Below are 21,401 nucleotides of genomic sequence, written 5' to 3'. Positions count from 1 at the left end.
GAGGCCTGCTTCCTAATTTCTTTTCACACTGTTGCCACCCACAACACTAGGAGTGGAAGGTGGCACCCTAGTTATCATGGAGCACCTACCCTCTCACCACAGCTCCACACCCCCAACCCCACCCAAGTTGCTGTGCCCCACACTCTATTTTGATCTCGAGCACGAATTTCCGCTCTGACCTAGCAGTAATTGACTAATCTTTTTCACTCGTAATCAAAGGCAGGGATCTTGTATAATAGCCCAGGGATTTTACTTCTATTCCCGTTGGTGTTCGTGTCCAAAGAAAAAGAACTAAGTTTACAGGTGAGGGAGACCCTTTGGTTTAGTGGGTAGAAGAGAAAGTTAAGAGACTTCAGAATCCACATCAACTCCATCACTGACTCACTGTAGTGTTGATAAGTTCATTTGACATCTCAATATATTCATTTCATCAGTGGCAGAGCCATTAATATTTATAGATAGTCCACTAGGTGCCTGGAATTGTTCTAGGCATTGACTTCCTCTTGAAAAACAGGGGAAGTGTCTGTGAGGCACCCACAGCAGTGGGTGAAGATTAATTAAATCAGTAATTGTCTGAATAATGTGGAGCACTCAGACAGCTCGCAAATGGAGACTGTGTAAATGTTATATGGGGATGAGTAATAACAGCTCAGGGGTGATGGACAAATTTCCAGCAAATTGAAAGTCTCTGTCAGCCAGTTAAGTGAACGAAAGCAAGCAGTTTCTTGATGGTGTATAATCGATGCTTTTATTTTTCTGACTTCCCAGGTGGGGGAAAGAGACAGAGAAGTGAGCAGCCTGAACAGCAAGCTCCTGAGCTTGCAAGCTGACATCAAGAACCTACATGATGTCTGCAAGAGACAAGGGAAGACCTTGCAGGAGAGTCAGCTCTCTGTGGAGGAGGCAATGATGAACAGCAGCCACGTAAGTGTTCCAGCAGCTGCTATCCACCTCTGCTTCCCTGGGCAGGAACAGTCATAGAAAGTTCTTCCACAAGAACATTTTTCAGCAAGCAGTGAGAAAGAATTAAACACATCCCCCCCAATCATACACACACATCACAGACAAACATACACATACACACACACACACACACACACACACACGCCATCCTGCCCCCAAGATTTTTCAATCTGTCCCCAAGGTCATCTACCTCTGCGATTGTAGTTATATAAGGAGAGCAGCATCTTCTGATGGATCTTAGACAAACTTCTAAGTCAACCCAAAATAGCAAGTATCCCACCTGCTGGGAGGTATCACTGCTCATCAGTGCAGCAGGGGCCCTTTATTGCCACCCCTGCAGTTCTCTGCCAATGGCTTTTCTTCTGGATGCAGGAACCCAATCACAGGGCGAGCTGAAGTGTGGAAGAGTTAATGCCCCGAGAAGCAGTCCTCACCCAATGACTGATGGGGAGATGGTGGATTAAATAACCCACCTCCCTGCCCCTCCGTCAGAGCTAGCTCCAGGCATCTTCTTTGCTCTGTCCCGGAGTTCCTCAGTGGGACCCAGCGCCAGATACCCGCAGTGGTAGCTGGCTTGATAACACACCCTTTCGCAGCCTCCTGCCCTTTCTTGTCTTATTTCCCTGCTCCCCTGCCTGAGTTTCCTAAGATTACCTCCCACATAAGCTACTACTGTTTGACACTCAGTTCCTTGTCACAGGGCATGCTTCCAGCGGTGCCCACGCCAAGAAAGACGCTCAGTAACACTTGTCCTGGCATGGTCATCTTGAAATTGTGACTTTGAAGTAATACGTATCTGTAGCCAAAGCAGTTCATCAGCTGAGGCAACTTCATTTCAGCCTGAGATTTTCTTTCTTTGGAAACTCCAGCGCTCAGGTCCTTACACCAGTCTCTAAATTTATCCACACAAGCTGGGGGGCCAGCTGGAAGAGATTTTCCCATAGCTCTCTAAGACCTTTGGGTTTCCAAGAATTCCTTACTGCGTGGTCTTCCTTTCCTAAATAGGGATTTGAGTGCTTGGCGACGATAAAGCAGGTCCTGGTTGCACAGACCTGTTACTGGGCCCCCACATTAGCCTCTTAGCTGCTGTGTAAGCAACCACCATCTTCCAATGTTTGTGGTCAAGGGTCTGGTCTCTCTTAATTGTGTCTGTTAGTGCTTTCCCAGGATTTACCACCTCCCTACAGAAACCAAAAATCGTTCCTCTGCAATACCCTAAAAACGCTACCAGCAAAGCCGTTCTCCCTTGTCTCACTGAGCGTTGCTGTCCTTTCCCCAGGAAGTCACAAATATAGAAAAATCCACTGGTTTTCCTAAATGGATCCCAGGAAGAATATTATCATAATTTACTTCTTTCTAAATATTAACATTTTAGAATATTTTCACCATGCTGTCACAAGTTTATTTATTCCCCTAGTCAGGAAAAGCCATGTGGCTTATAAAGGTACCCGGCAACTTGGCAGGAGAAAGGTATTAAGTCACATTTTATTATACTAATTGCCCAGAAGAAGGTCTAACAGCTTGAAACAAGCTTTAGAACAGGCTCTTTTTTTCTCCTAGCACTTAGTGCGGAATTTAAATTGCAGACTACGCATACAAATACACAATTAGATGTAGACTTATACTCATCCACTCAGAAAATCCCTGCAAGATCTGCCTTCCACAAGGAAATATAATCAGGGAACAAAGGAGAAATCCAAGACTTTCTGAAATGTTGACTGTTAGCCTACAAGGAGCTGGGGAAATAAGCAGGACGTCATAATATAGGACCACAGTTATGCGATAAAATTAAAATTACATCAGATGTTATGTGTAATTAAAGGAGTGGCAGGCAAGGAATGGGTGATGAGGAAAGAAAATGACATGATCTTGTAAATCAAGAATACATTTCGCTCCAAAATCCAGGACCAGAACTGGGACTAGGGTAAAGCAAGTGAGGTGCCCAGGGTACAAAATTTAAGGGGCACTCACTCTTCAGATTCCAGCCTTGCACTTACTCAATTCTGAGACTGAGAGCCTCCTTGAATTTGCACTCAGTTGCTTCATTCTGGTCCCCTCCCTGCCTGAATAAAAGAGTGCCTTGAAGTGAAAGGAGAAAAGGAAAACAGCGATATCATCATGATCAAACCAGAAAAGGAAGGGTCTTTTTGAGCAGTTTCCCAGGCTTCTTTGGCCCTGGTGTCGGCATGGGGAGAATACCCTAACATTCAGTAGGGCTCAGATTGTCAAACTCTTCTTTGAAGTGCTTGACAATAATGGAGGACATTATTTTTAGCATAAAACTCTGCAAGAGATTTGATTTCTGCAGATAAAAGTAATTAGTTGAATATGTAAAGATTAATAGATTCTTGATGGAAATTATAGCACAGAGATCATTTTGAATCATTGGGAATGAAAATAATTAATTGAGTCTACTAAATGCAATGAGGGATCTGGGATTAGATCCTGGAACAAAAAAAAAAAAAAAAAAAAAGAGTCAAAATCTGGTAAAATCCAAATAAAGTATTAGTTTAGGTAATAGTCACCTACCAATGTTAATTTCTTAGTATGGACAAATGTACTATGGTTATGTGAAACGTTAACATTAGGAGAACTGCCTGTGCTATTTTTGCAATTTTCTGGAAATCTAAAATTATTTCAAAATAGTTCATTTTTTTAAAAAGTGAATCTCTGGTAAGCAGAGATCACTGATGAGAAGGTCTAAACCACAAAGATGCATCCAAAAGAAATGCAGGTCACTTAAACACAGAGTTTTTCATTCAAAGAAGTATAAGAAATGCAATGTGTAGAAGATATAAAATGTAACAGATAAATCTATCTAGTGGTCTAAGGCCAAACCAGAGTTACAAGGAAAGTATCTTAACACCTCAAAAAAGAAAGGGAAAGATGTTCATGACAATGGCTGGGAAAAGATGAGACTTTCAGTTCTTAAATGAAGAAAAAAATCAGCAGGGATCTGGTTATCTGAGCAATGCCTACCTGAGACAGAAGAGAGTCAGTGCAAACTAGAATGAGGAATAAAAGGGTTAAAAAGTATTTTGAAAAGCCAGCTTTAGGCAAATGAGCAGGGCCTGATGACATACTTGGAAGAGTACTTAAAGAATTGGCAGGTGTTATTACATAGCTGCTAGCGATTATTTTTGAGAACTCAAGAGGATAAAGAAAGTCCCTGTAGACTGAAAAAGGGTAAATGAAGTGCTCATCTTTTTAAAAAGGGAAAAAGGACAATCCTGGTAATTATAGACCTGTCAGCTTAACTTCAATATCAGGGAAAATATAGAACTTAACATCAATCAATTAGCATCAACTTGAAAAGCACAAAGTATTGGGTGGAAACCAACGTGACTTTTCAAAAGGTAAATTATGCCAGGCCAATTAATTTCCTTCTGTGATCAAGTGGCCACATAGGCAAGGCGGGAGCAATAGCTGTAATCTCTTTGACCATAAGTAGGGCTAAAAGGTTGACTAAATATTGAAAAAGATTCCTACAGGTGACCAGTACTCTCCATATTTTAAGACAGTTGAAACCTGGATAAAAATCTGAGAAACCTGGTGGACCAGATGGCCTCCAGAATCATGTCCAACTCTGGATAATCATTCTGAGAACTAATGTTACTTCCATAAAATCATTTCCAACTTGCTCATTCTCTCCAGATTCTAATTTAAAGGTCAGAAAAGAATCTAATAAAATATCTATTTCTTCAGTAGAAAGAAAACTTTAAAAAGAAGACAAAGAAGCAATAGGAAATGCATTAATGCATTTATGATACTGCTCTTTGGCACATAGAAGTGAAATGCAGGCTTAATCAATAGCATGTGATTTTCTATTCATTTATAATTAAGAAAAATAATCTTTTGAATACTTGAGGATAAATAAGTCGAAATTTAATAGGTCTCAAATAAGTCTAGGCATTCCTCCAAGTCTTTGAAATTTGATTCTTCTAAACCCATAGATATCTGTAATGTGCAAATTCTCATCCAAGGAAACTCTAGTGTCTCTGCATATATGAGCAATTTTTGGATCTTTATAACCAGATAAATTAGGACAGGTGCTATGTTTGCCCTGCACTGGAAGATTTGGGTGAACTCTCATCATCTGGTTGGTCCATCATGTTACCTCAAACCATAATTAAACCCAGAAGATTCAACATGACCTCTGGGGAAGAGAAGTTATTCACACTTCACCCAGTCTCACTGCCAGGCTGCTAAGCTTTATACACACAGGAAAAGACATTCTTTACCCACAAGAGGTTTTAAAGCCACAGAACAATTATGAACATACCTAAGTACAGATGATGAACCACCCACTAGAAGAGGAAACTCTGAAGAAAGAGTTTGACTTCTTTTAAAAGAAGTGCACTTCTCTCATTTTTTTGGGTAATGAAGAAAAATGGGGACGTGGGAATAAAGGAAGCAACGAAAGAACACTCAAAAGGAGACCGTGGTTAGTTTTCAACTGGTCATCCATAGGCAGCAATGGAGAGGCAGGTCCAAATCAACAGTTACACACAAGCGCTACAAGGACCAGGAATCTAGTGTCCTACTACTCAGAGATCAGTTACCTTCAACAAAGCCAAGAGAAACAGGATTTTGGCAAATTTTGATAAGGATTTTATTGGGTACTTGCTTCACTAAAATAAATCTTTCTGACAAACCTGCCCCAGAATGTTAACTCCTTTGCTTTAGTTTTATCCGCATTAAGTACTTATTCGTGACCATGTCTTTTTCCAAGTAGCTCCCCAACCCCAGCTTACCTGTATAGACAGAGAACTTGAGCTCTTGAGAACCTGCTCCTAGAAACCTGTACACACACACACACACACACACACACACACACACACACACACACCCTACTCCCAAGTCCCTTCTTTCTGCGCCTCATTCACAGACAAGGCGTGAGAACAACATCATTCTTATCTTGAATAGAATGAAAGCACTTAGCTAAAAACATTTAACACAAATGCTGGAAATTATAGCTATACAAAGTAAATACAAAAGTCAGCTTTGTTTGGCTCAGGAAAGAAATCTCACCAACTTTCCCCCAGCCACATACACTGGGTATTCAGGCCAAGAGTTCAGCTTGTCTTTGCCTATGATTTCTTTTGCCTGGTGACCATCATGGTGCAGTGTGTCTGTCTTCTCTATTCTGAGGCACTCAGGGTGAAATAAACTTCCTGGAGAGCCAGGAAGAGTAAATCAGATTCAACTGACACAATCAGCTGTTGACTTTCTGGTTCTGAGCTGGACTTTAGATTTTCTTTCTTTTGGGTCCCAGCTCTTAATTAATCTCATTATAACTCCATCTTTCCAGTTACTCCGACCAAAACCTTTGAGTCATCCTGCCCTGGATGACCATCATCTCCCACCATCCCACATCTAACGCCGCAGCAAATCCTGTGGGCTCTACTTTCAAAATATATCTAGAATCAAACCACTTCTCCCACCTTCTGCTGCTCCCACCGTGGTCCATGCCATCATCCTTTTCCTCCTGCATTCTTGCAATAGCCTCTTCACTGGTCTCCCTGCTTCTGCCTCCCTATAGTTGATATTCAGTAGAACGGCCAGCATGTCCTTTGTAACATCTAAAAAAGGTCATACCACGCCTCTGCTCAGTACCCTCCAATGGTCTTTCATCTCCCTGAAAGGAGAAGTTAAAGTCTTTAAAATGTCATATATGGCCCTAAAGGACCTCACCCCCCTCTCCTTTCTCACCTCATCTGGCACCACTCTCCCCCTTACTCTATCTCTGCTCCAGCCAAAACAAAGTGGCTCCTCAAACACCACTGGGCTCCTCCCACCTCCAGGCCTTAGCACTTGCTGTTCTCTCTCCCCAGAGTGCTCCTGCTGTAGATTCCCACCAGGCTCCTTCTTTGAAGTCCTGGCTCAAACGTCACCTTCTCAGTGTGGTCCTCCATGAAAACACGTAATTCAAAATTGCAGCTGCTTCCATCCTGGCATTCTCATCTCCCTCCCCCTTTTTACTCTCCTCCATAGCACTTTTAACACACTATATAATTTACTTGTTTAATTTGCCACCCCCTCTCTACCCCACCCCCCATTAGATGCAAACTCCATGGATGCAGAGATTCTGTTTTATAAACTTCTATATCCCCATTACCTAGCTAGTACAGTGCTCAACCCACAGTAGGTGTACCAGGACATTTGCTAACCAAATTAAATGAAAAGATCATATCTACACAACAGCTACTATGTTAATATTCATGGCATCTTTAAACAATCCAAATATTCATCAACAGATGAACTGGTGAGCAGATGAACAAAAGATGGTATATTCATACTATTCAGCAATAAAAAAGAACAGAATACTGATTCTTGCTAGAGCCTGGATGAACCTCAAAAACATTATGCTAAGTGAAAGAAGCCAGACACAAAAGATGACATTTTGTACGATTTCATTTATATGAAATGTCTGGAAAGGGCAAATCCATAGAGGCAGAAAGCAGATTAGTGGTTGCCTGGAGCTGGGGTGAGAACAGAAGTGACAAATGGGCATGAGGGGATTTTTTGAGGTGATGGAAATGTTCTAAAACTGGATTGTGATCATCACACAGCTCTACATATTTGCTACAAATCATTAAATTGTACACTTACAATGGTTCAGTTTTATGATATATAAAGTATACCTCAATAAACTGTTAAAAAAAAAAAAGGCTTATTTTTTTAAAGCCTGAAAGCACTCTGTTAAATGAGGCCAAGGCCACAGGCTCAAAGTCTTGGGAACCAGTGACATTGCTTATTCTCTATTTCATTTCCTTCTCTCTTTCAATACATAGCCGTGAATGGTTCTCTAATCTAGGCCCTATAGGAGCAGACATGGCCCCTGCCCTCCAGGGGTTTATAATCTACTTACAAACTAAGACGCATAGACAGCATTACAATGTAAGGCAGAATATGAAACGCCGTAGTACTGGACATACCAGTAAAATCTATGGTATTGCTGCAAAGACATCTTTGCAGGGAAAATGGGAAGGAGAGCAGGATTTGGACAGGGTTTTAAAGAATGAATAGGAGGATAATAAACAGAGACAGGAGTTAAGAGATACCCACAGGACCCCCTCTTCATCCACCTCTCTTTCACATGTCATCAGGGATGTTGGGTGAGGAAATGTAGACACATCAGTGCAAAGACCTTAACTGTACTTGATAAACAACTCAGGGGTGTGTCCTTCAAGCAGAATACTTGATACAAAGTAGATACTCAACATATGTTTATTGAATGAATGAATGAATGAATGTATATGTAAGATGGCTACAGCAGCATTTCAGATGTATTGTGGATTGGCAGGGAGAGACTCTCTCTCTCTCTCTCTCTCTCTCTCTCTCACACACACACACACACACACACACACACACTCAGCATCTGCAAAGTTACATCTTCCTTGAGGAGCAGGAGACAGTCGGTGCCCAGATGTGCCTGAACAATATCTCTGCCTCCCATTTCCCACCATTTCAGAAAGCTGTTTCCGCAAGAGCCTACCCAAGAGTTTACCATTTTATATGGACGTTTTTAGTAATCGAGTTTAGTCCAAGAACCATGACCAGAAATCCATTACCTTCCAGGTCAATTGCGTTATCTTTATATGTGAAGACAAAACATAAGCCTATTAGCGCGTGTATCTTTATACTACTCTCTAGGTCCTTTATGTGTATGTTTTTGCTTCTGACCTAAATACGAGGAATGGTAGATCTAAATAGTAGGAAAGGACTATGTTGTTTTTCTTCTTTTAAATTTTTATAGAGTAGAAATACGAAGTGATGTTTCATTGTGAATAAAGTGAAATGTTTAATAAGTGCTCTGTAGATGAAAAGATAAAAGGATGGATAGATGGATGTGAACGGTTGAACCAATGAAAAAAAATCAAAGCATGAATGCATTCTTAGTGACAATCTGAAGCCTTTCCTGTATATTTTATCTCAGTTGCAGAATAAGAAACAACCGTTAGCATTCGAGGAATTACAGATGGAGTTTGAGCCCAGCAAACAGTGTCATCTGAGACAACTCCAACAACTCAAGAAAAAATTGCTGGTCCTTCAGCAAGAACTGGAGTTCCGCACAGAGGAGTTGCAGACTTCTTACTGTTCCCTCCTGCAGTATCAATCCGTCCTAGAGAAGCAGACTTCCGACCTGGTTCTTCTTCACCATCACTGCAAACTGAAAGAAGATGAGGTATGGCTAGAATTACTGTGGAAAGGCCCCATATGCCCATGTACCTACAGAGATCAGGCCAAGCCTACTAGAAAACAAACACTGGACTTACAGAGGAGAGCCTCGCAACATCTTGAGCAGGTTTTATCAACTTTCCCTCTTTCATTCTTGATTTTTTTTGAAGCTGAGCAGAGGGAATCAAACAGAATGGCGTAATTGGGTGAGGGCTCCTGCATTTGTGTGTGTGTGTGTGCATTTGTGTGTGTGTGTGTGCATTTGTGTGTGTATTATGTGCGTGAAACTCCATCATTTCCATTCTATTACCGTTGCAATTTAAATGCAAAAGACTCCAGGTCTCTGAGGGTTATACAAAAGGCATAAGGTCCATTAAATGAATCATTTTCAGAAAAACCAGGTTTTGATAATATATAAATTCAGTCTGAATCAATCATTGAGAACACCAGATGGGTTATTTTTTCAGACTGGAATTTTAGATCATTCAGACTTAGCTTAAGTATATTGTGGACATTCATTTCTATTCATGACCCAGGGTAGTATTTTTTAAACCAGAGAGCAGCATCCTTGTGGAATCCCAAGTAAATTCCAAAGACTAAAGCTACAGAAGTGAAACCATTTGAGCAGTGGTAGCACTAGCAGCAGTAAATGATGGGGCAGGCAGCCTTCCCTGGCATTGCTTGCTTTGCCTTTAAAGATAAAATTCCAAGGACTGTCTTGGGTGGTGCTGTTGCTCAAGGACTAACTCCAGGGGCTCCATGAGGGGCCTTAAAGGAAATAGAATTTTTTAAAGGGGAATATTATGGCTAATGAGAATTGGCTAAAAAAATTGGATGGGAAAGGAACATAGAAAGGAATGGTGAGTGCTGAGGGGATATGAGCAGGCCACTGACAGCTTCTGTTATAAAAATTTGAATATAAAATATTCCTTTCCTCTTCTCCTTACCTAATAAACACCCCAAACTAGATGATCCTTTCCTAAGAAGAATCTCGAAAGGCAGAGAACAAGTGTAATTAGCTTAGACCAATAGAACATGTCCTTTCTGAATTCTGCGCTGATCTATGTAAACCAAAATTACGCCTTCCTGGGTAACCCTCCAGCTCTGATTCCTTCAATACATGTAATTCAAGCTGTACAATCCAGCGCGCTCCACAATGTACAGTTGTTTGCTCCTTTTAAATCGTTTCTCCACCAAATTGTACGAGTTTGTAAACTCTGAGTGAGGATCCGATGTCTTATAGGTATATAGCACCTCTGCACCCAAGACATTGCTCATGAGCATTCAATAAATATGTGAGACGGTGGGCTAATTAATTGATTAGAAAGAAAAAGAATCTAAATAAAGATCGTACAAATCCCAGAGAAACTTCGGGTCATGTTCCTCCACTCTCACTAGGGAACTTTGCTGACATGGCCCTGGGTGCACCAGATGCTCTACATTTTCTAAATTAGACCTCTAGAGACTTCCCTAGGAAAGAAAGAATACTGGCATTTCAAGCCCTTTCAAAAATGAAGCTATACAAATTTATTCCTATTAATCAACTAACAAGTCTTTATTGAGTTCTTACTATTATACATGCCAGGCAGAATGGGACATAGATATGGTCCCCGCCTTTAAGAAGCTTACTATCTAAATAGCACAGTCTCTTTTTATTTCTAATCATTAACGTTCTGATATTATATATTGTAGCTTTTAGATCTGTGCTGGGTCTGTTCTTTGTATCTGTGTTCCTTGAGATGAATTAAGATAAGAGACTTCTGTGCATGGGGTCTTACAGCCATATCCTTTCCTCATTAGCGGTTTCTACGGGTTCAATGTGATTTCATTCCTACACCAACAGGTGATTCTCTATGAGGAGGAAATTGGAAATCATAATGGGAACACAGGAGAGAAGCTGCATTTGGCACAGGAGCAACTCGCCTTGGCCGGGGACAAGATCGCCTCCCTAGAAAGGAGCTTAAATCTCTACAGGGATAAATACCAGACCTCCCTGAGCAACATTGAGTTACTGGAGTGCCAAGTGAAGATGTTGGAAGGGGAGCTCAGTGGCATCATCGGGCAGGTGAGACTTAATCTAGAGCACTCCACCCAGGAGCTGTAAGAGTCCCAGCCTCCTCCACTGGAAACCCAGACTTTCAACCAGATATCATTGCTTCCCTTGAATTTTGTAGCCCTCTGCTTCGAATGTCCAGCCTTCACATCTCCTTTAAGATTGTTTCTTAGGAATTTTGAGGCCCTTCATTAATATAAAAAGCCACCACTTCAAGTAAGGCAGAAAGGCAATTACCAAATGAGTTCTGAAATCACTGTTTTCTCGTGGGGAGCTTGTGAGGGGCTGTTCCAGTTTACAGGACTCATGCAAATCATGCCTTCAGGATCAGGAGGAGAAAGCCATGCAGCGGCAAGAAGAGCTAAACTGCCTGAATTTGTTTTGTCTTTTTTTTTATTGCTTTTTTAAATTACACAAGTAATACGATTTAGGCTCTCTAGACAGAAGTATGGAGATTAAATGTGAAAGTCCATCTTCAGCCTCCTCCACTCCACTCTACCCCAGGCAATCACTTAACTACCGTGTTTCCCTGAAAATAAGACCTAGCCGGACCATCAGCTCTAATGCATCTTTTGGAGCAAAAATTAATATAAGACCCAGCCTTATTTTACTATAATATAAGACCAGGTCTCATATAATATAATATAATATAATATAATATAATATAATATAATATAATATAATATAATATAATATAATATAATATAATATAATATAATATAATATATAGTATAATATAATATAATATCGGGTGTCATGCAGGATCTCTGCTCCCACTCCCCACATAAGAACACAGGACATGGTGAGGCCAAAAAGGAACACCCATGGAGCCATAGATAGGAGAGTCATACCACTATATTCTCGCTGGCGGCTGGGTTAGAGACACAGGAAGCAGGAGCCACACGATCCGCAGCCAGCCATCTACTTCTCTGCCAACCAACCACCAACCCCACTTGCTAGCTGCAATCTGCTGGCCGGTTCTCCACCAACCAGCCAACCCCCTAGCATAGCTGCGGCAGTTACATCAGTGACTAATTGGCTAACCGGTAACAGCTGATGGCCAACTAGTCACAGCTGCTGACCATCTACTACCCGAGCCAGCACCTTTCCACGTGAGACCAAGAGCCTGGAAACTGCTCTCTCGGGCTCTGTCCCCACACTGGGTCTTCTACTAATTTTTGCTCCAAAAGACGCATTAGAGCTGATTGTCCAGCTAGGTCTTATTTTCAGGGAAACACAGTAATGTGTTGGGAATTTTCTCTAGCCTTTTACTGTATGGTTACATATATACATAGTCAGGATTTTCGTTTTACATAAATAGGTCATTTTATAAATGTGATTTTACAACTTGCTTTTTAAATGTATCCTAATTTCTTTTATTTACTACCTTGTATTCTATAGTATGACTATATCATCTCCTGACCTGTTTGTCCGTTACAAACAAGCTGTAAGGAACATCCTCGTTTTTATGGGGTAATTTCCTGACGTGGGACTCCTAGACCAAAGGATATGCTTATTTTTAATGTTCAAAGATACTTCTAAATTTCGTACCAAAAAGGTTCTGTCAGTTTACATTTTTATCTATAATAACCAAGCAAGTTTATCTCCCCACCCTCTATATATTTTCAGTCTTTTTAAGGTGTACTAAACTGATGGATGAAAACACAACAGGTTTTCTCATTACAATTTTTATTTCCTTTAATTCTAATAGTTGTGGATTGGCTTCTCCAGAAAGGAGACTTTGAGACAGATTAGCATGTAGGACATTTTTAGAGAGAGCTCTTGGTACTAACACCTGTGAAAGGAAGCAAGTGGAAGCTGGGGTGCACAGAGGGAAAAGTTGAGCTGTGATGCAGTCCCAACAAAGACCTCAGCCAACTCCATGGGAAGCTCTGGGGCCGGATGGACCTTCACAGTGGTCCTAAACTGGGAGAGGGGAGCTGGCCTTTATACGTCCTTGTTGATCAGCTATGGATATGAGTTATCCCTAGGGAGAGTCATGATCTTAAGCAAACGTTTTCTTCTGTCCAGACAATCCCCAAGAAGGGCTGACACCTGAGGGGCTGTCTTAGGGCAGCACTCCAGGAGCTGGAGGAGTAACTCCTTTATTGCTGAAGGGGGCTTGGGAGGCACATGCCAGCATCCACCACACTAATAAAGTATTGAGCACTATTCGTAAGTATATCATGTGGATGTCTGGTTTAAATCCTTAACCTATTTTTATTAGGTTGTTAGTCTCTTTTGTATTGATTGATAGGAATGTCTTAATATATTACAAGTAATAATGCTTCATTGCATATGGTATAGTTTCCCCCAGTTTGTAGTTTTTTATTTTATTAATGGTATTTTTCACCATGCAGACATCTTTAATTTTTATGGAGTTGAATCTTTCAATCCTTTATAGATTCTAGGTTTTATGCCTTACTTTAGGAAGGTCTTCTCTACCCCCAAGATTACAAAAGTTTGTATTTTCTTTTAGCACTTTTCTAATTTTGTTTTTTTATGTTTTATCTTTAGTCCATCTGGAAATTTTATTTATTGACCTATTTATATTTCATGCATACATAATGAGATAAGGCTATACTTTATATTATCAAAATGGATCTTCAGTTGTCACAACTCTACTTACTGAACATCCCGCCCTTTTCCTACTGATTTGAAGTGTTGACACAGTAAATATACTGACTCTTCTGTACCTATGGCTTTTTCTGAACACTATTATTTTTTGACCCTGGTGCCAGTTCCTGCACCAAGGTCAAAGTTATTTAGTGATGTAAACAGATAGCATGTTTTGATAGCTTCTTTCAGGACAGGTCCTCCTTCATTGTTCTTTACTTTCAAATATTTCTTGGCCATTTTTATGTCTTTTCTTTGTAAAATTTAGATTTATGTTGACTTACATTCAAATTACATATTAATTTGGGGGCAATTAGCGTACCCTATGGAACATGCTTCTACTTTTATTCATGTTTTTTTGTGTGTCCTTCAGGAACATTTTACATTTTATATGTCTCAAATATTTCTTCCTAAGTTTATTTCTAGATACATTAAAGTTTTATTGGTTTTACAAATAAGGTCCTCACTTAATTTTATTAATTATTCCTGATGTAGAGGAAAACTTCTATCCTGCCACCTTTATTGAGCTCTTTTACCCAATTTTTTCAGTTGACTGTCATGGATTTTTCTAAATTGCCTTCCTTTTCAACATTTGTACAACTTATTTTCCATCTTATCACACTGACCAGGACCTCTAGAACAGGGTAGAATTATAGCATTCTTGCCTTGCTCCTTACTTTAAATGAAATGTTTCTAGTATTTCACTATTAAATACAATATCTGTTCTTGGTTGCTTGTTAATTTTTTTTTTTTTTAAGCTGAAGGTGTGACTACCTATAACAAGAATTTTTATCAGGAACGAATGTTGAATTTAATCAGAAGATTTTGTTACCATCTATCTAGGTAATCATAGATTTTTTTTCTTTAATGAAGAGGATTAAACTAGTAGATTTTCATTTATAGAACAATCCTTATGTTCCTGGAATAAACCCTACTTGATCATGATATATTATTATTTTAATAATAATATATCACTATGTTATAATGAACTGCTATACTAAATTTGTTAAAAAAATTTTTTTTGCATCTATTTTCAGAAATAAGATTAGTTTGATGGATTCAGTTTTTGTACTGTCATCTCATAGTGGAGTCTGGATTATGCTTCCCTAATATAAATGAGTTGGAAAACTGTTCTTTTTTTTAAAATTTCTGGAACTGTTATATAACATAAAATGTTTATTTCTTTAAGATTACAAATACAATAAACTTTTACTCATTACTCAGCAGTATACTCCACCTCTTCTGTGTTTTTGTACTTTTCCTTTTGCTGTAATAATTCCCTGTTAATTCTTCCACAAACAACTGTGGGTGGTAAAATTACTCAATATTTCCATGTCTGAACAAGATTTCTTTTGCTACCATTCTTGAATGCTACTTTGGCTTGAATACACAAACTTTCAAAAGAACCTTCCTTTAAATCTTTGAAAATGTTACTGCATTGTCTTATGCCATGCAGTGTTAAACAGGAATTGTTAGATCTCAATCTGTTTCTCGTTTTTTATGTTACCTGTTTTATCTTTGAACTCTGGAGGCTTTTAGGCTCAGAGATTTTTTTTTTTTTAATTAAATTTATTGGGGTGGCTCAGAGATTTTTAATTTATGTTTAATTAAACCGCTCAACACTTAACTGACCCTTCAAAGATCTACATTTTTCTGCAATTTAATAAATTTTACTTCTGTCACTTTAAATTAATTTCTATTTGTCATTCTATAGCATTAAGAAAATATTGAAACCTGTAGATATCTTCTTTCTGTTTCTTAACTTTCCTATTGTTTTCCATTCCTTTGCCCATTTATGCACTAAATTATTTATAAGAACATTATTTATGGTCAATTTTAGACTTCTGACTAACCCTCCTACAGCTTGCTCATGGGCAGCTTTCATGTTCCGTGAACATGAACTATACCCCACTTTGCCTGAAAAAGCCCAGTTAGGGAAATAAGATTAATAGAGAAAGGACCTACCATCAAAACTAGGACTCTTTGCTCTTTTTTTTTTTTTTTATCTGTATCAGTTTACCTCATTATTAGTGCAGACCAACGAGCAGGTAGTAACATTTGTGTGTGATTTCAGATGATCTAGGAAAAGACATTTTAAAAATTGTTCTAGGAAAACAGGCATACTCATGCTGAGTGTCAAGTGGTACAATTTCTTTGAAAGACTATTATGTAATATCTATCAAAGTTTTAAATAGTTCCTAGCAGTCCTATGAATTTAATCTGCACACATACCAGAAAAGATACTCAAATATTTATGTGCAAAAATATTCATTTCACCTTTGTTTTAGGGGGGAAAAACTTGGAAGCAACATAATATCCCATCAGTTGGAGACTGTATAAACACATTTAAAAGCAATTTAAAAGAACAAGATAGAAGCACATGTACTAACATGAATAAATTCTAAGACATCTTGTAAAATGAAAAAATGTATTTTCATGTTTTAACAAGACAATATAATATTATCTGCAGTCTACGGTTTCACTTATATGTATGTAAATGTATAGATAAAGTTCTAGATGGCTATGCACAAATTGTTATCTCTGGAGAATGTAGTGAGTATGGGATTAGAAGTGCTGGGCAAAGAGAAATTTAGACTTGCCTGTAATGTTACAATGTTTTAGAAAGATAGTACATATGTGTATTACTGTGCAATTTGAAATTAAGTTTTAGTAAGACAGATCTACAAGTAACAATATGGAAAATATCCTAAATAAATTGTCAAGGGAAAACACAATGGTTAGAATATTGTGTACAAGACTTTCATTTGTGTAGGGAAAAAATTAGCGGGTTATATACATACACATAAATGCATAAAATATTTCTGGAAAGATTGCCCAAAACACTGGTAACGAAGACTGTGTTGGAGGAGGGGCCCTGAGTCACAGAGGCCACGTGGGAGAAAGATTGACTTTTCAGGGTATTCTCTCGTGAACTGTTTGAACTTTGTACCATGTGTATACACTTGTTAATTTTGTTTTTGTTAAGGAAGTTATGATTCACATATATGAACATAAACTTGTAGAATATAGGTCTAGAGATTTTTTATGCTCATAACATTCTGAAGTTAACTCAAAAATTATGAACAAAACCACCCATTATTTTTAAATATCCCAGGAACCTGAGAACAAGGGTGATCATTCAAAAGTGCGTATATACACTTCTTCCTGCATGATTCAAGAGCATCAGGAGACCCTGAAACGATTGTCTGAAGTCTGGCAAAAGGTCTCTGACCAGGACGATCTAATCCAGGAACTTCGAAATAAACTAGCCTGCAGTAACGCTTTGGTAAGTGCCTTCTTCTAGAACATTTTTCTGAGACACCCAAAATAATGCCAGGAGGAAAAAAAGGGTCACCTAAAGTAATCTGTTTCACCAAGACTCCTCAAATGTCTTAGATATACTTGTTCTTGCCTTTTGTTCGTATTCTCCATGGTATACATCCCCTCAACCCACACTGAGTTCAAGATTGTAAAGAGACTTAAAATCTTTCACACAACGATGTAAGTGCCCATCAGTAGGGAAGTGGTTAAAGTGATTGAGAAATCATTAGAGATATCAATATTATGGAATAATATGCAGCCAAGAAAATGGATTAAGCAGATCTGTAAGGACTACCTAAAAGGATGCTTGTGATATATTGATAAGAATAAGTTGCAGAATCTTATGTATAGTTTAATTCCACCTTTGTTTTTTAATGTCTTCAATCATGAAATAGAAATATATCCTGGAAATTACCAGTAGTGCCCCCTCCCACTTATTGGAAGTGAGAGAGGGAAAAATAAGTGAGAGGGGAGACTAAGTGAGAGAGGGGAGAATAAGTGGGGAGGAAGTTTTCACTTCTTAGTTTTTGATGCTTAGGTTTGAATTTTTTGAATTATTCTCAACAAGTAAGAACAAAAATTTCATGGGTTTTTTTTTTAATTTAAAAAAAGTACGTACACATTCACCCATCCCATAAAAAAACTTTCTTCTTTAGTTCTTGAACTTTGAACCCCATCTTCTGATAGATTAGTTGCATCTTTCCATCACAGCCTCTAAAGAGCCTTCTTCTGCCTAATAAACTGGACCACACAGAGGATCAGGAGGGAGTCCAACATATGGCCACTGACAGACTTGAGACAAATCATTGTCTATGCCTTAGTGAACTTTAATGTAAGATTGAGTACGTAATTCCTTTCCCATACCAACCCCACAGGAAGTGCATGATGAATTATACAATGCTACCACAATCTTAGGCTGATACAAGGAACACCCTGCTAAAATAGCACTCAGTAATAAACACGTTATATTGATCATGCAGCATAACTGACCTGTGCCTGTTTGCAGGTTTTGGAGCGTGAAGAGGCTTTGATAAAATTACAAGCAGACTTTGCTTCTTATACGGCCACCCACCGACATCCTCCTAGCTCCTCAGAAGATTGTGAAGACATCAAAAAGGTAGGAGAACTTTTGCTTATTTCTGCCTAATGAGTCAGGCCAATTTGGGTTTGCTTCTGGGTTTTCCAGTTTTATATTTTATATTAAATTTGTGTGACTCTGGTTGGCTCTGCCACAAGGATACTGTATTGTATGTAATATGTGCCAAGCCCCAAGTGTGTCTGGCAGCATTAGATTGGAATTTTGGAATTGAGTTTAGGAATTGCACCTTCCTCTTAATGCACTTCCAACAGTGTACCTAAACAAGACTCCTATAGGCTTGCCAGATTCAGAAGGACAATTACAGTCTTCTAGCTTCTGGTTAGAATTGAAAACTGGCAAATTTAGGGAAGATTATTAATTCAAATTCACTCCCGTTTTTTGAAAACTTGATGTTTTCAAAATTCAAAGCCATCTCAAAAGTTGATTATAATAATGAATGAGCATTTAAATCATGTACATAAATAGCAAGATTTGACCAACCAACAGTAAAAACTAGCTTATATCCCCTCCTAGGGAAGTCGTGCCTGAACTTGACGTATAAGGCAAAGCCAGCCCCGTGAGGCCAAGCTGTGGGCTGGTGAGGGCTGCCTGCAGATGCTGAAATAGGGGCAAAGAGGGGTGGCAGAGAGAGTAGACAACACATAGGAGCTCTCCAAAGGGTCCCCTAGCGAGAGAGTGGAAACTTTCCTTTCCAGGACTTTCTGATCCCAGAAAACTTGAATGAATGAATGAAGGATCAATATTGAACATTGGAGTTCCTCCTTGGACATCTGTCAATATTTACTTTATTTTTTTATTATTTTTTAATTTTTCAATTATACTTGACATTCAGTATTATTTTATATTAGTTTCAGGTGTACAGCATAGTGGTTAGACATTTATATCATTTATGAAGAGGCCCCCACCCCCCCATAAGTCTAGTACCCACCTGGCACTATGCATAGTTATTATAATAATTATCAATATGTATTTTAAAGGTCAGATCCATGTTATTTACATCCTGACCTACAGCAAGATCTCATAACACTCCTGGTTTATTTTTGTCTGAAAAATGTCTTTATTTCTCCCTTATACATTTTTTTTTTTTGTAGTGGTGAAAACATGACATTAAATTTAGCATCATAACCACTTTTTTTAAACATACAGTTCAGTAGTGTTAAGTACCTCCACATTGCTGTGCAACAGATCTCTAGAACTTTCTCATCTTGCAGTACCGAGACTATATTCACTAAATACTAATTCCTCTTTAACTCTTCATTTTTTAAAATGATGCTTTCCCAAGAAACAGACTGTATCTTCCCCGCCACTTTCTGTATCCTATTCAAAGTTTTCACGTTGAATACCGGCTATTCTGTTAGGAATGGAACCGCTCACATCACAGTTAATGCTGGAGGCCCTCTCCTGTTCTGCTGGCCAGGCATAGCCTGGGCCTTCGAGTCCTTGCGCTGCCCACACCCGGGTCATATGCTGGCTGCCCCGTATTGCTCCAGCTGTCTCCTGTCTTCCTGCTGCAGCCCTCCTGCACTGTCAACTCTGAAATCACGTAACTGTCTCCTCCCAGCCTTCCTTGATGCCCAGACAATTCATTGCTCCTTCTCAGCTCCTTCATGTACATGTTCCTGCCTTCTCTTGGTTACGCCCATTCCCCTCTCCTTCAGGGTAGAAACCAAAGTTCCCGCTGAGGAAATACAAACCCCACGTGATGTGACTGACCCCTGACTTCCTCACCGCATCTCCTCCTACTCTCCCCATCACTCGCTCCACTGTAATGACATGGCTTCCTCCATGTTTCCTCCCTGAAGCCTTGTCACTGGCTAGTCCCTTTGTCTGCAAAACTCTTCCCTCAGATACCTCACCTCCATCAAATCCCTGCACAGAGGCCACCTTCTCAGTGAGGCCAACCAATCCATCCTATTTAACATTGCAACCCCGCATCCCCACCCCGCCCCATCATCTCTGTTCCCCTTTTGCTGTTCTGTTTGTTTCTTCCATAGCTTTTATCAACTTTGAACATTTTCTGTAGGTCATTATGTATTATGCTCTTTGTCTGTCTCACCCCACCAGAAGGTCAGGTCCATGGGGGCAAGGCTTTGCGTCTGTATTGTTTGCAGCACCAGGAACAGTGCCTGGTATATAGTAGGTGCTATATCAATGACATTGATTGTTGCAGGGAGGAAGAAATGGCTTATTTTGTGTACATTCCATGTGAGTGTGAGAAGTCTGCCACATCCTTTTTTTTCTTTTTAATTCTCTCTTCCTGTTTTTAAAATTGAGGTGTAATTGACAGACCATAAAATTCATCATTTAAAGTGTACACTCAGTGCTGTTAGTATATTCACAGAGTTAGGCAATATCACCAGTAATTCCAGAACGTGTTCATCACTCCAAAAAGAAGCACATACCCATGAGCAGTCACTCCCCATCCTCCCTCGCCCAACCCCTGAAAACCACTCCCCTACTTTCTACCCTACGGATTTATTTGCCTGTTGTGGATATTCAGCATTTTAGAAAGCATTCTTCCCCCATGTCCTCATCCTGCCCTGACCTTCTTCCATCCGCCCAGATACTGAAGCACTTGCAGGAGCAGAAAGACAGCCAGTGCCTGCACGTGGAGGAGTACCAGAACCTCGTGAAGGACTTGCGCATGGAGCTGGAAGCCGTGTCGGAACAAAAGAAAAACATCATGAAGGGTAAAGGGGGCGGGGCTGGTGGGCTGTGGCGGGGGAGCCAGAGGAAGCCAGAACCCATGTCTGAGCAAGAAGCGCTCTGTCTCATCCCGCGGTAGACATGATGAAGCTGGAGCTGGACCTGCACGGGCTGCGGGAGGAGACCTCTGCCCACGTGGACAGGAAGGATAAGGAGGTCGTCATCCTGCAGAGGCGGCTGCAGGAGCTGCAGGTGCAGTTCACTGAGACCCAGAAGCTCGGTTTGAAGAAAGACACGGTAAGACGAGGAACTCTCCAGGTGGAACCACCAACAGGGCTGTGAGGCCAGGCCTTGGCCAGGTCGGGCGGGTTCGGCAGTTCTGCACCCACTGTGATTGCATGGCGAACATCAACACCTGTGAGATGGGCCTGTGGGCTCCTCAGGCCCAGAGATGATTCTGAGCACATCTTTGGTGTTTCTCCTAATTAATAAATAAATACAATACAATACAATACAATACAA

At 39.8% G+C, this 21,401-nt stretch overlaps 1 protein-coding gene across 1 annotated transcript in view; it reads left to right on the top strand.

Annotated features, from left to right (window-relative positions):
• PMFBP1 (polyamine modulated factor 1 binding protein 1) overlaps positions 1 to 21,401 on the top strand; it is a 119,004-nt gene that overhangs the window by 81,033 nt on the left and 16,570 nt on the right. Inside the window, exons 5-11 of the mRNA XM_074316013.1 lie at positions 769 to 924; positions 8,903 to 9,151; positions 10,988 to 11,209; positions 16,929 to 17,099; positions 18,141 to 18,251; positions 20,797 to 20,923; positions 21,019 to 21,176. Of these exons, the coding sequence (XP_074172114.1) occupies positions 769 to 924; positions 8,903 to 9,151; positions 10,988 to 11,209; positions 16,929 to 17,099; positions 18,141 to 18,251; positions 20,797 to 20,923; positions 21,019 to 21,176 (1,194 nt within the window). The remainder of the gene's footprint in view (positions 1 to 768; positions 925 to 8,902; positions 9,152 to 10,987; positions 11,210 to 16,928; positions 17,100 to 18,140; positions 18,252 to 20,796; positions 20,924 to 21,018; positions 21,177 to 21,401) is intronic.

Source organism: Rhinolophus sinicus, linkage group LG11, assembly GCF_036562045.2.
Source record: "Rhinolophus sinicus isolate RSC01 linkage group LG11, ASM3656204v1, whole genome shotgun sequence".
Taxonomy (NCBI): Eukaryota; Metazoa; Chordata; class Mammalia; order Chiroptera; family Rhinolophidae; genus Rhinolophus; species Rhinolophus sinicus.
This window is presented reverse-complemented; position numbering and strand designations above follow the sequence as displayed.